Genomic DNA, 12837 nt, shown 5'->3' with positions numbered 1-12837 from the left:
ATGTATAAATAAGTGAATTATTAATAAAGTTCAAGATAGTTGTTACCTCTGGGAAGGAATGAGAAAGTGAATCATGGAGGGCACAGGTAGGATTCAAAAGCATTGGCTATGTCCTAATTTTCAAGCTGTGTGATGGGTAATCAGGTTTTTATATTATTATGATATACCTTACATATATGTTGTATTATCTTCTGTATATACGAAATAGTTCATAAGAGATAAGGAACTGATGGGGAGTAAAATATGGTGGGAAATGGAAATAAAGGCACTGGAGTACATAACAAATTGAATGAGAGGGAGAGAAAAAGAGCTAAGTTTTAGGTGCCTCTTGGAATAGTTTTAAACTGATTTTCTTCATGGATTTGGTGATGAGATCAATTCCTCATCTAAGCGCACATAAACCATTGCTTAGACTTCTAAGAAATGTAAGTTTCATGCCTCAAAACCTATGCTATAATACTATGTGATTCATATCACAGAGGACTTACTAATACCACATTTCACAAAACATCATTTTCCAAGAGCCCTGCCATGTTAAGAGTTTTGTATGTGTACTCCTTTGTATTCCTTGCAGTTACAAGCATCTGAAAATAGGGAGCTTAGAGTACAGTGATTCTTCATCACTAACTGTAGTATCATTAAACTATCCCTAAGTGGTAACAGAAAACCATTTCCATCTCTGGCACCCACCATACCCCTTTCTTTTTCTCCCAATGGTAATCTCCCAGGTAGTGGAATAAAGGAGAGTTTTGGATCACATCCTTTCAGAAGATGGAGCCATAACCAAGGAAAAGATCAAAACACCCTAACCTTTCCTGGCTGAGGCAGATAGGTACAAGACAGGTCTTATCCTAAAGAAGCCCCAAATTTTCAAGGCTGAAGGACTCAGTGAGAATATATTCAATACATGTGAAAATAGGGAAACCCACAAACACCCAGAGTAACAGGAAAGGGTTTGTCCCTGACCTGATTTAGGGACCATCTCTCAGAGACCCAGAGAAGCCTGACATGTTAGAGCTTCAGCAACCTTCAGTGAAGCAAGGCTGAGGTTCCTCCCTCACCATGAGAGGCGTCACATACATCTATGTGGATAATGTGGCCCACTTGTCCTGTGGCCTGTATACAAAGCCACCACCTCTTAGATTTCTCTCAGTCCTGAGAGTATAGCACTGACTGTGCCACTCAACCCTCAGAAGCACAGACTCAGTGAAGAGGCACACACATGCCTCTTGGGGCTGGGGACATGGGGCCACTTGGGGAGTAAATTCAGGGCCCTAGGTACCTGGACCATAATGAGAGGCAGGGACATGGACTCAAGAGTATGCACCAAAAAAGGCTTATCTCAAAAGGAGGTGTTTTTTGTTTATAGTGAACCTCCAAAAATTCTTAAGCCCACAGAAGGGCCTTTCGTATTAACTATGGCTATACATGGGTGGCTCAGTGTTAAGCAATTGCCTGCAATGCAGGAGACCCATGAGATGCAGGTTCAATCCCTGGCTCGGGAAGACCCCCTTCAAGAGGAAATGCCAACTCATTCCAGTATTCTCACTGGGCCAGTGAGACACTCCTATGGACAGAGGAGCCTGGAGGCCTACATTCCACAAGGTTGCAAAGAGTTGGACACGATTGAATTAATTACATTAACTATATTAACACAGAAATACACACACACACACACACACTCCTAGCATGGCATGAGCCAAACAACCAATCTGAAGTCTTTCAAGTGACACTCAGATCAGATCAGACCAGATCAGTCGCTCAGTCATGTCCGACTCTTTGCGACCCCATGAATCGCAGCACGCCAGGCCTCCCTGTCCATCACCAACTCCCGGAGTTCACTCAGACTCATGTCCATTGGGTCAGTGATGCAATCCAGCCATCTCATCCTCTGTCGTCCCCTTCTCCTCTTGCCCCCAATCCCTTCCAGCATGAGTCTTTTCCAATGAGTCAACTCTTCGCATGAGGTGGCCAAAGTACTGCAGTTTCAGCTTTAGCATCATTCCTTCCAAAGAAATCCCAGGGCTGATCTCCTACAGAATGGACTGGTTGGATCTCCTTGCAGTCCAAGTGACACTACATGGATAAATTTCTACTTGGACTGTTATTTCATTAAGCAACAATGAAAAAAGGTCTTGTGCCTTTTTTCTTTGTTCTAGCCATAAGTAATACTCTGTGATAATACATTTTTAAATGACAAAACCACAGTCATGGACAAGGGTTGTGGATACCTTATACTAACTTCACTTTAACAAACCTTTATGAAGCACCTATGAAGAAGAAACCACAATGCTTTAGAAGAGACGCATAGAAGCCTGTAATTTCCGAAGCTCACACTTGAGGGAGTCGGGGAGAAACATTAATAAATAATGTTAATATACTCAAGGATATGAGATGAACTAGCACAGAAAATAGGAAAAGGTATTGCTGCTAACTAGCGAGCATTCAAGTGGCCTGAACTAAATACAGAAATAAGGCCTTCTACCCCAAACCCCTGGTTCTCTCCTCTGATCCTCGCTACTCTGCTCAAATAGCACTTTACAGTTTTCCTTCAGTAAGTTCCAGATATTAGGCCCATTTCTCCTTTCAATTTTCTTTAGATGAGGAGATATTTCAGACCTAGACCAAGGTACAGAGATTACTACATGCATGCAACCATCGCTCATCTTAAAAACAAAAGATTACAAATAAAATTTAAACCCATTATACCTCTCCCCAGTTGAAATCTCCCTCTATTGAATAAGATTTAACCACTGTCCTAAATAAGGTTATTGTTTTCATACACACCTTTCTGCATGCTACATATGTATGCATCACTCCTAGTTATACCTTTTACTACAAATATATGAACCTATAATCGATATAAGAACTGTTGCATCTTTCTAAACCTCACATATGTATGGTATCATAATGCCTTTCCCCTTTCAGAAGTAGGTTTTATCTATTTGTCACTTCGACCCCTGAACCTTTGCCCCTTGCTATAAGCTGTATTTTGTCCCCCTAAAAAGATATGTTGAAGTTTTCCCCCTTGAACCGGTAAATGTGACATTGTTTGGAACTAGGATATTTGCAGGTATAATAGTTAAGATGAGGTCATACTGGATTAGGGTGGGTCCTTAATTCAGTGTGACCGTTATCCTTATGAGAAGAGAAAGGACAAAGAAACAGACAGGGGAAAACGCTATGTGACGATGGAGATGCCAACGACTGACAGCAACCACCAGAAACTAGGAGAGTGGCGTGAAACAGATTCTCCCTCAGTGCCTCCGGAAGGGACCACCCTTGCTGATACCTTGACCTCAGACTTCTGGCCTCCAGAACTGAGATAACGTATTTCTGTTGTCTTAAGCCATCTGGTTTGTGGCAATTTGTTACGGTAACCTTAGGACACTCACACACCCCTCTTTGTGTCTCAAGCCCCTGAGAATTCTAGTGTCTTCCTAAGTCCAGATCTTACCACCCTGTTTAGTTTACCTGCAACAGTACCAAGTCAGTGAATTAAGGATGATCCTGCAGTGGGTGTAGTAAACCTTTCCCCCACTGCTCTAAAGCAGTGGTTCTGAAACTTCAGTGTGCTTCAGTAGCACCTGGAGGACTGTAAAACCCTGATGGCTAGCGGCCTACCCTCAGAATTTCCAACGCAGTAGGTCTGGAGCAGGGTCTGAGAATGTGCATTGCAAACAAGTTCCCAGCTGATGCTGATGCTGCTGTTCCAGGCAAGCTAGGTCATCCAACAGTTCCTTTCAATAAAATATAGTAGAGGCTAGGGCACCATCACGCAAATTATTTACAATCGTATATTTTAATTTATTTGGGGCTGCAATAAAAGGATTTAAAACAGGCTTGACAAATAGCGGAAAGAAATCCCTTTCAGTGACAGTAAGGTGGGCCAAAATAAATAGAACAATGATAGATTTGAGTCAGTGGTATTATGGGGAAAAAAAAAAAAACTACAGCTTATTACTTTCAAACAAGCTTTTATTTCCAATGTGAACAATGCTATCACATTATCTGTAAAAGGTAAGAGTCAAGTCAGAGGTCAGTAGTTAGTATCACTTTGGGGCATTGAAACTTTGAAACAAAATTAGTATTTCAGGCTAATGAAAACAAGAATATCCATGAAGAACAGATTCATCTTTTCTTTTGCTGTCTGCTTTTTCTATGCCTTCCCACTGTAGGATGAAATAAGAGCCAGTTAACAATTGTACCTGAATAACATGCAGTGACTTTCTAAATATGAGTCAACACTATCTACATCTGTTTTCTCAATGTTTTCTTCTTGCGACCCAGACCCTTGGTGATCAGGGTGCACCTCATTGCTCACGCAAAACTTATCTCCCTCTTGCCCACCACTATGAATGCTTGCTGTTTCCTTGAAAGGCCACACTGTTATTTAAATAAGCCATTCCCCCTAAAAAACTGGTGTTCCCTTGCACAAATCATCAATCCCTTATATTTCCAGACCTTCAGGTTGCACATCTGTAAAATGAGGATGAGGCTTTATCAAACATCCACATGCATGAAAACTAAGCAAGAGTGAGAGAGACTAAAAGATGAATGAATAGAGGAAAGCGAAACAAAGATTTAATTACCAACTCAGTGACAACCAATAATATTGCTGAGACTAGTTTTCTTTTCTTTTGAATAAAAAATCTAAATTGAACTAATATTTGTGAATTAATCCTGAAGTGCAGTTCTCTTGAAACCCTTAACATCTCACTACTTTGTTAGGAATCGCTTTCTCAAAGTCATTGCCAGTACAAGAGACTACAATTCTGTGGCCAGGTGATGATGACCCAGCTAATGCATGGCCTAGTCACTGTAGCTGCTGCTTCTGGTGACCATTCTCTAAACAAGCACTGGTCTCCATTTCCAGGTCTGGTAAATTTCCCATCTGTAGTAGACTTAAAGCTACAGGACAAAGGACTTGTGGCTATAAATGAAATACATTTCAGAACACACTGCCTCCTCCATTATCTAGAATTCATTATTAACAATAAACTGTTTTTCCAAAATTAAATTTCAACAATTTTCTTATGTACTTTACAGAAGAAAAATTAAAAAATATAAAGCTGTTTTTAACAGGTATGTGTCAGGAATGGTTATGTCGTACGAAAGCCTATACAATAATACCTGTATTATGCAGAGCTGCTTTTTGCTGAGACCACATCCATTCAGAGTCCTTCAGGTTTTTCCTTTCCAGCCTCTTCCTCTTCATCAGTGTTTTCATACTGATCCTCACCGTCATCATTGGGGCAGAATGATGCAGACATTGGGGTCCAAAGTTGGCAGGGAAAATATCCCAACTGAAAATCAGCAGCAGAGTCTAGGCCTGAGAGAAGAGAAATAGGTTTAATAAAAGAAACAACAAATAATACCTGCATACATTTCTAGCCTCCCATCATGTCTGCTGCTTGACAATTTTCACAAACATTTTCCCCTCTCTCCAGTAGATTGGCACACAGATCTCTCTGATTATTTCTGGCCCCTTTGGAGAAGGGATCCGAATCATTTGATACTGGTACCATTTTGTACGGGTTTGTCGGAACTTCAAGGGAAAAAATGCTCCTTTGACTTAAAGACAAATTCTATGGGGACGCTCACAGATTCCTCAGTCGCTGAAAAGTGCCCCTGTGCTATGTCATCATTTTCTCAGATCCTCCTACCGAGAATATTCACATTTGTTAAAGCCGTTGACCAAAAGGGAGGGATGCCACTTGTTTGCCTCTAGGTTGGTAGAAGGCAGCATGCTTTTTCTCGAGACCATGAAGGTCTACAGAACTGGGCTTCCACTTGTGTCAATTGTGCTCGGAGGTTTTTGAGAGTTCTGACCCACTGCACGACAGCTAGAGACCTACCTGCCTTTGAGCTCAATGGCCCCACAAGGGCTCAGCCACCACTTGCCCGCCTCAGCCCCTCCGGGATCACAGGCCTCAACCTCCCAGTCTCAGAGGCAGCAGTCAGGGCTTCCTCGCCCAGAACTCGGCCTCCACTGCTGGTTCCTCTGTCTTCTAGGAAGCAACCCCCTCCGCAGGATCCCGCAGCTCCCAGGGTGGAGCGCCCTCCACCGGCCACTCACCCTGCAAGACTCTGCCTCCCTCTCCCAGGTCTTCCTGCTCCTGAGGAGGCACCGGACCTTCTCCAGGCTCCGAGGGTGGCTGGGAGCGGCCCCTGGCCATCAGGCGGTCAGTGGGAGGCCGGAACAGGACACGTTTGTTGCCATGGAAATTGTGTAGAAAGGAGTCGACGTCACTCCAGAACAGGGGCCCAAACGTCTCCACGCAGAACCCAAGGCCTATTACCCCTGCCGCACCCTCCTGCTCACTGTCGTCCTCCTCTTCCTCGCCCTCTCCAGACAGGTGCTCCTCCTCCTCCACGTCCTCCAAGTCGAAGTCAATCTCACCCTCTTCCTCGTCCTCCTGCATCTCTACATCTTCCTCCATCTCCTCCTCCTCTAACGGCTCTCTACCACATTCCTCTTCCACTGCGGCCTGTGGCCAACCCTGCTCCCCGGGAAGGGCTCTGGAGACCTCCAAGGAAGCCAGAAGAGCCGTGGCCTCCTCGACTCCTTCCGTCCCCTCCCAAGCAGATGCTTGGACCCCAAGGAGACTGGGGTCACGGCCCGCCCCGCCACCAGCTCTCTCCGGGCCACCTGGGATCCAATAGTGCTCCTCTATGGCAGACATGGCAGGAGAGACGTGCCAGACAGTGATCGTCCTGCAGTGAGGTCTGTGGGGAAGATGGCGGCCGCCGGGCTGAGTGTTGCGCTGAGGAGACGCTGTTGGCAGTGGGACCGCGGGGTGGGGGTGGGGACAGCAGAGACGTCAGCTGCACAGGGAACAGGAGTCTGCGACTTGCTGGTGTGGGCCCCACAACAGGAATGGTGAGGGGGTGGCCCGCAGACCGGCCCACCAAGACCGAAGCTGAGCTGGCGGTGGACAAGGCGGGAAAGACCCTGATGGGCTGGCGACGGTAGGTGGAGCTGGAAGGGTCAACCGCAACCACTTCCTCCAGCGCCAGCTCTAAGCTCATTTGCCAGGAGGCAAGGATTGGCATGACCACCGTCCAATGAGTGATCAAGGCTTTCAGATTGCATGGAAGCCTTCCAGCACCAGGTCATACTTGGAGCCCTCAGGAGTCCCTTCCTTTACATTGCTGCTGCTGTTGCTGCTAAGTCGCTTCAGTCGGGTCCGACTCTGTGCAACCCCATAGACGGCAGCCCACCAGGCTCCCCCATCCCTGGGATCCTCCAGGCAAGAGCACTGGAGTGGGTTGCCATTTCCTCCTCCAATGCATGAAAGTGAAAAGTGAGTGAAGTCGCTCCGTCGTGTCCGACTCCTAGCGACCCATGGACTGCAGGGTACCAGGCTCATCCGTCCATGGGATTTTCCAGGCAAGAGTAGTGGAGTGGGGTGCCATTGCCTTCTCTGTCCTTTACATTGCACCATTGCAAAAACGAAATGGCAATGTCCCTACAGGCGGCACCCTGGGGTATGGGAAGCTGGGTGTGGTCCCCAGTTGCCACCTTGTGTCAGCTCAGGTCATCACAGATACACTTATTTTAAAAAGTTCATAAAGCCTCGAGAAAGAACATCAAAGGTAAGAGGTGGAGAAATTGGAAAACATAAACTGAATTAAACGGGAGCACTGGATATGAAATAGAAAAAATGAAACACACTACGTAAAACTAAAAGGCCATCATATGGTCCAGTTGATTTTAAGCATGGCTGCTCATTAGCAACATAGCTGTAGCTTTGGAGAATAAAAGCAATACCTTGGCATTTTTCAAAAAATTCTAAGGTAATTCTGATATGTATCAGGTTTTTCTATTAAATGGTATCTTTGGTGATATAGAACTCTCCTACTTTTGTGTTGACCACTCATGGAACAATGGTATTAAGTGAATAATAGCTACTCACTAGTACGTATAATATATATTTTAGAAAAGTTATTAATGTTTGCCGAACTAAAAAATTTATGACATTTTGATTCCACTTGTTTGACTTAGTATGAATAGAATGCTAGATTTCTAATTTTAAAAAAAAGGTGTGCAACAACCAACAAAGTTTTACTATATAGCACTGGGAACTGTAGTCCCTTTGTCAATCTCCTGAAATACCTATAATGGAAAACAAACTGAAAAATAATATATGTGTATATGTATAATGTAATCACCTTGCTGTGCACCTGGAACTTTGTAAGTCAACTATACATCAATAGTACATATATATATACACACACACATATATTTATTTATTTATTAATTTATTTATTTTCTTTATATATATGTAAATATAAAGAAAAAAAGATAAAGTGCATAGATCACATATGAACAACTGTTTCAACCTCCTGTGAGAGACAGAAAGAGACTTTGCAGGTTTTAATGTTGCTAAAGTTACTTAGAAAAGAACATACAAGTTGACATGGATGCCTCGAGAATGGAGACTGGAGAGTGGAAGGAGTAAAAATAGGAGCGGAAAAGGGATTCATCGGGGCTCCCCAATTCACTTCAAGGCTCCGAGAAGTGAAGAGAGACTTCTTTTCATGACTGGGCTAATCACCTGCTCTACACTAAACAGTGACACCCCCTCCCAAATTCATATATTAAATGTTTACCCACTCCATCTCCCAGGTGATGGTATTTGGGAGTTATGGCCTTTAGTAGGAGACACAGTGAAGATAATCAACCTTGCCCTATATAGAGCTTATGCATTATAGATTTCACCCCTTATACCGGCCTTGTTTTCTTTTACCTAGCTCATACTCAGTATTTTCAATGGGGATAGTCCATTGGGTCCCAAGCTGTCAAGCCCATTTCTAAGTGACAAAGACTCAATTTAACTTTATGAGCCATATGTCCGAGTGCCTATGCCCACTAGGGGATATGTTAGGAGCGTGGCTGCTATCATCTGGAGCACTGAAACACCACAATCATAACATTCTTGAGGCAAATACATCTATTGGCTCTCTTCAGTAGCTCCCTTAACCCTATAGGGGCATCTTTTAAAAATTTAGTGATATCTTCAAGTATTCCTCTATTTTGTTCCCCGGTATTATGTTCAAAGCGTTTTCCTAAAGCATGCATTTCAGCATCTGCTGAAAAGTGAAAGTGAAAGTCACTCAGTCACGTCATGTCCGACTGTCTGCGACCCCATGGACTGCACAGTCCATGGAATTCTCCGGGCTAGAGTACTGGAGTGGGTAGCCATTCCCTTCTCCAGTGGATCTTCCAAATCCAGGGATCAGACCCAGGTCTCCCACATTGCAGGAGGATTCTTTACCAGCTGAGCCCCAAAGGAAGCCCAGCATTTGTTGCAGTCAATTCCCAGTCTATTTGCAGAAGTCTTAAGCCAATAAGCGCTTTTTAATGTTTAAAAATATGATTGCACTATTGTGGTGAATGTCACAGGCATTTAGTACGTTCACAATGCTTCTCAGCCATTCTCTCTGTTGTCCCTAAATAAATCATCACTCCTAAAGGAAACCCCATGCCAGTAATCAGTCCTTTTCCATTTCCCCCTCACTGCAACCAGGCTCTGATAACTACTAATCTTCTGTTTACCTCTATGAACTTACATTTTCTAGACAGCTGAGAGAAATAAAATCCTACAATATGTGACCTTTTGTGTCTGGCCTCTCTCATTCCTTTTTGCGGCTGAATGCTATGCCCATGTACAGAGGGTCACATACATCGACCCCTGGGGATATGACTGTGTAGTAGAAATACAGATGATGAAACAAGGAATTCCCAAACACATGATATGGTGATATACATCAGAGGGGCTCCTAGACCAGGCTTGAGGGTTTGCAAAGAAAACTGGATGTCTAGGACAGGAGTGAAAGGAAGTATTGATCCTCAGGCTTTTTTTATCTTTCCCTCAACCCTGCCATAATGTACAGGCGAGTCCTGTTTTCTGAGTAAAATGTAAATCCAACCACTTCCTAACTACCTTTGCTTTTGTCACCCTGATCCAAGACACCATCATCTCTCAGGTGGACTACTACCATGGCCTCCAAACTGGCATCTCCACCTTCAGTTTTACATCCTGTGGCAAATGTCATAGATTAGCTCACCTGACTCCATCCCAATCCCAATTACACCAGGTAAGTCTTGATAGAAGTTGGAAACCAAGTCTCCCTTTCCTGACGTCTTGCCTGGATGGCCTAGTTTCCATGACTATAAGCTTCTTCCAAGTAGATAAGAAACACCCGTGAGACTTGGAAGGAGAATGAGGTGTATTCCGTGATTCTCCTGTGGTTTCTGTTTTCTGTTAGTGAGTGTGGGCTCATAAAATTTCACTTCTTTTGCATCAGTGACCATAGAGGTCCCGGGGTACAGTTCCTCGCTTTGTGGGTATCAAAAGGCAAGGCATGAGACATCTACTTTGACTGTATAGATGGAGAAGGAGTCAGTGTGGTCTCGCAGCCAAAATCTGTGATGGTCTCAGCAGAAACAGAGTAGTCCAGTGGCTTCCTCGCTTCCCACCCTCCTGATTATGCCAGTTATGTGGTATTATTCAGGAAAAGAGTTCTTTAACTTGTAAATACCTGAGTTAAATAAAAATGACCACCTCCCACAAGTCTCTCATTCTTTTTCTTCATACCCCCAGCTGTTTTGTATACTCGTATCATCTATTTATGCAGGCCAGTTTTAAATTTTGTAAATTCTCCAGGCAAGAATCCTGGAGTGAGGTTGCTATTCCCTTCTCCAGTGGTTCTCCCTGACCCAGGGATCAAAGCCAGATCTCCTGCATCGCAGGCAGATTCTTTACCATCGGAGCCACCAAGGAAGCCCCAAGAATGCGGGAGTGGTTAGCCATTCCCTTCTCCAGAGGACAGACTGACACAGAGATTGAACCCAGGTCTCCTGCACTGCAAGCAGATTCTTTACCATCTAAGCCACCAGGGCGGCCCTTAACAATGGCCTCATATAGTATATATTGTTGGGACTTCCCTGGTTGTTGATGGTTAAGAACCTGCCTGGCAATGCAGGAAAAGCAGGTTTGGTCACTGGTCAGGGAACTAAGGGGCTTTCCCAACAGCTAGTGAGTGGGTAAAAAGAATCCTCCTTCAGTGCAGGAGACACAGGAGATGCAGCTTCGAGCCCTGGGTCAGGAAGATCTCCTGGAGGAGAGCATGGCAACCCACTCCAGTATTATTGCCTGGAGAATCCCAATATTTGGGGATTTAGGAGCCTGGAGGACTACAGTCCAATGGGTCTCAAAGAGTCAGACACAACTGAATGACTAATCAGACATGCACACAGGGAATTAAGATCCCACATGCTGCTGAGCAGCTAAGCCCACGTCTCACAACTAGAGAGCTGCAACTACTGAGCCCACGTGCCACAACGCGCACTGGAACAAAGATCCCACCTGCCACAACCAAGACCCAACGCAGTCAAATAAATATTAAAAACAAAACAAAAATCTTACGACTTAAAAAAGATAATGACAGTAATTATGCTCTAAGTAGGCAAGAATGTGGAGCAAGTAGAATTCTCATTTCCTGCTATTGGGAATATAAACCAGTACAATCATTTTGAAAGATACTTGAGATTACCTAGTAAAGTTGAGGGGCTTCCCTGCTGGCTCAGCAGTAAAGAATCCACCTGCCAATGCAGGACATGCAAGTTTGATCCCTGGGCCAGGAAGATCCCCTGGAGAAGGAAATGGCAACCCACTCCAGTATTCTTGCCTGGGAAATTCCATGATCAGGGGAGCCTTGCAGGCTACAGTATATGGGGGTCACCAAAGAGTCGGACATGACTTAACGACTAATCAACAACAGGTACAGTTGAACTGTTCCTGAGCCCAAGCTTGCTCTGCTCCCTGCACGATGGGCTAACGAATCAGAGATAAGGTGTTGAGGCAAGGAATGCGATTTTATCTGGAAAGCCATCCGACCTATCAGATGGCTGACTAATGTCTCAAAATAACCATCTTATCAGGGTCTGGATACAAGATTCCTTTATAGATCAGGTGGGAGGAGGTGAGGAAACAAAGTGAAAAGCCCATAAATGTTGTCAATATCTCTTCGAATGGCAGGCCTCGGGAAGGAGATGTTGAACTTCTTCCTTTCAGTCACCCACATGTGGATAGGGTCTTGAACAAAAGCAGTTTAGTTTAACAGTTAGGCAGAGGGGCAGGATTCTCTGAGGCAGCCATTGTGTATGACTGGAACAAAAGCAATGAAAAACAAGTCAAAGGAACAGTTCCAGCATGGGGTCAGAACTGGCTTTGCCCTGCAACAGAACTTGGGCGCACACTATGATCCAGGACTTTCATGTCTATGAATGTACTGGAGATCAGGGCTTCTCAACTGTTGACATTTTGGAAGAGACAATTCTGCGTTGTGGACTGTCCTGTCCATTGTAGGGTACTGAGCAGTGTCTCTGGCCTCTACCCACTAGGTGCCAGCAGCACATCCTCGGTTATGACGACCAAAAATGTTTCCAGACATTATCAAATGTTCCTTGGTTGGGGGGCATTGTGTATAAAATTGCCCTCAACTGAGAATCGAGAGAAACTCTCATGGATGGGCATCAGGGAATATGAATGAGAAAGTCCACTGCACAATGATTTGCAAAAAGATAAAAATGAAAACAACCCATATGTGCACAAACAGGAAATAGACACATTGTGGGATTTTCATATGATGGATAACTGTACAGCAATGAAAACTGACTTATAAGTTGTACACATCAATATACATAAATCTCACCAACACAGGGTGATGGGGGAGGGGAGAAACACAAGTAATACATCTAGGATAATTATATTTGCATACACTCCAAAATGGACAAGAAATAATGTAATTTGAAGGAACATGTCCATG

The 12837-nt window shown here is 44.2% G+C and overlaps 1 protein-coding gene across 1 annotated transcript; it reads right to left on the bottom strand.

Moving 5' to 3' along the window:
- Window positions 1-3957: 3957 nt before the first annotated feature.
- Window positions 3958-7005, bottom strand: LOC129639152 (tau-tubulin kinase 1-like). Its single transcript, XM_055564091.1, has 3 exons — window positions 6080-7005; window positions 5134-5332; window positions 3958-4172 (listed from the first exon to the last, which is right to left on the bottom strand). The coding sequence occupies exons 1-2, from the start codon at window positions 6684-6686 to the stop codon at window positions 5175-5177; spliced, it is 765 nt and encodes a 254-aa protein (XP_055420066.1). The 5' UTR covers window positions 6687-7005; the 3' UTR covers window positions 3958-4172; window positions 5134-5174.
- Between the last annotated feature and the right edge of the window lie 5832 nt (window positions 7006-12837).

Source organism: Bubalus kerabau, chromosome X (assembly GCF_029407905.1).
Source record: "Bubalus kerabau isolate K-KA32 ecotype Philippines breed swamp buffalo chromosome X, PCC_UOA_SB_1v2, whole genome shotgun sequence".
In the NCBI taxonomy this organism is placed as follows: domain Eukaryota; kingdom Metazoa; phylum Chordata; class Mammalia; order Artiodactyla; family Bovidae; genus Bubalus; species Bubalus kerabau.
This window is presented reverse-complemented; position numbering and strand designations above follow the sequence as displayed.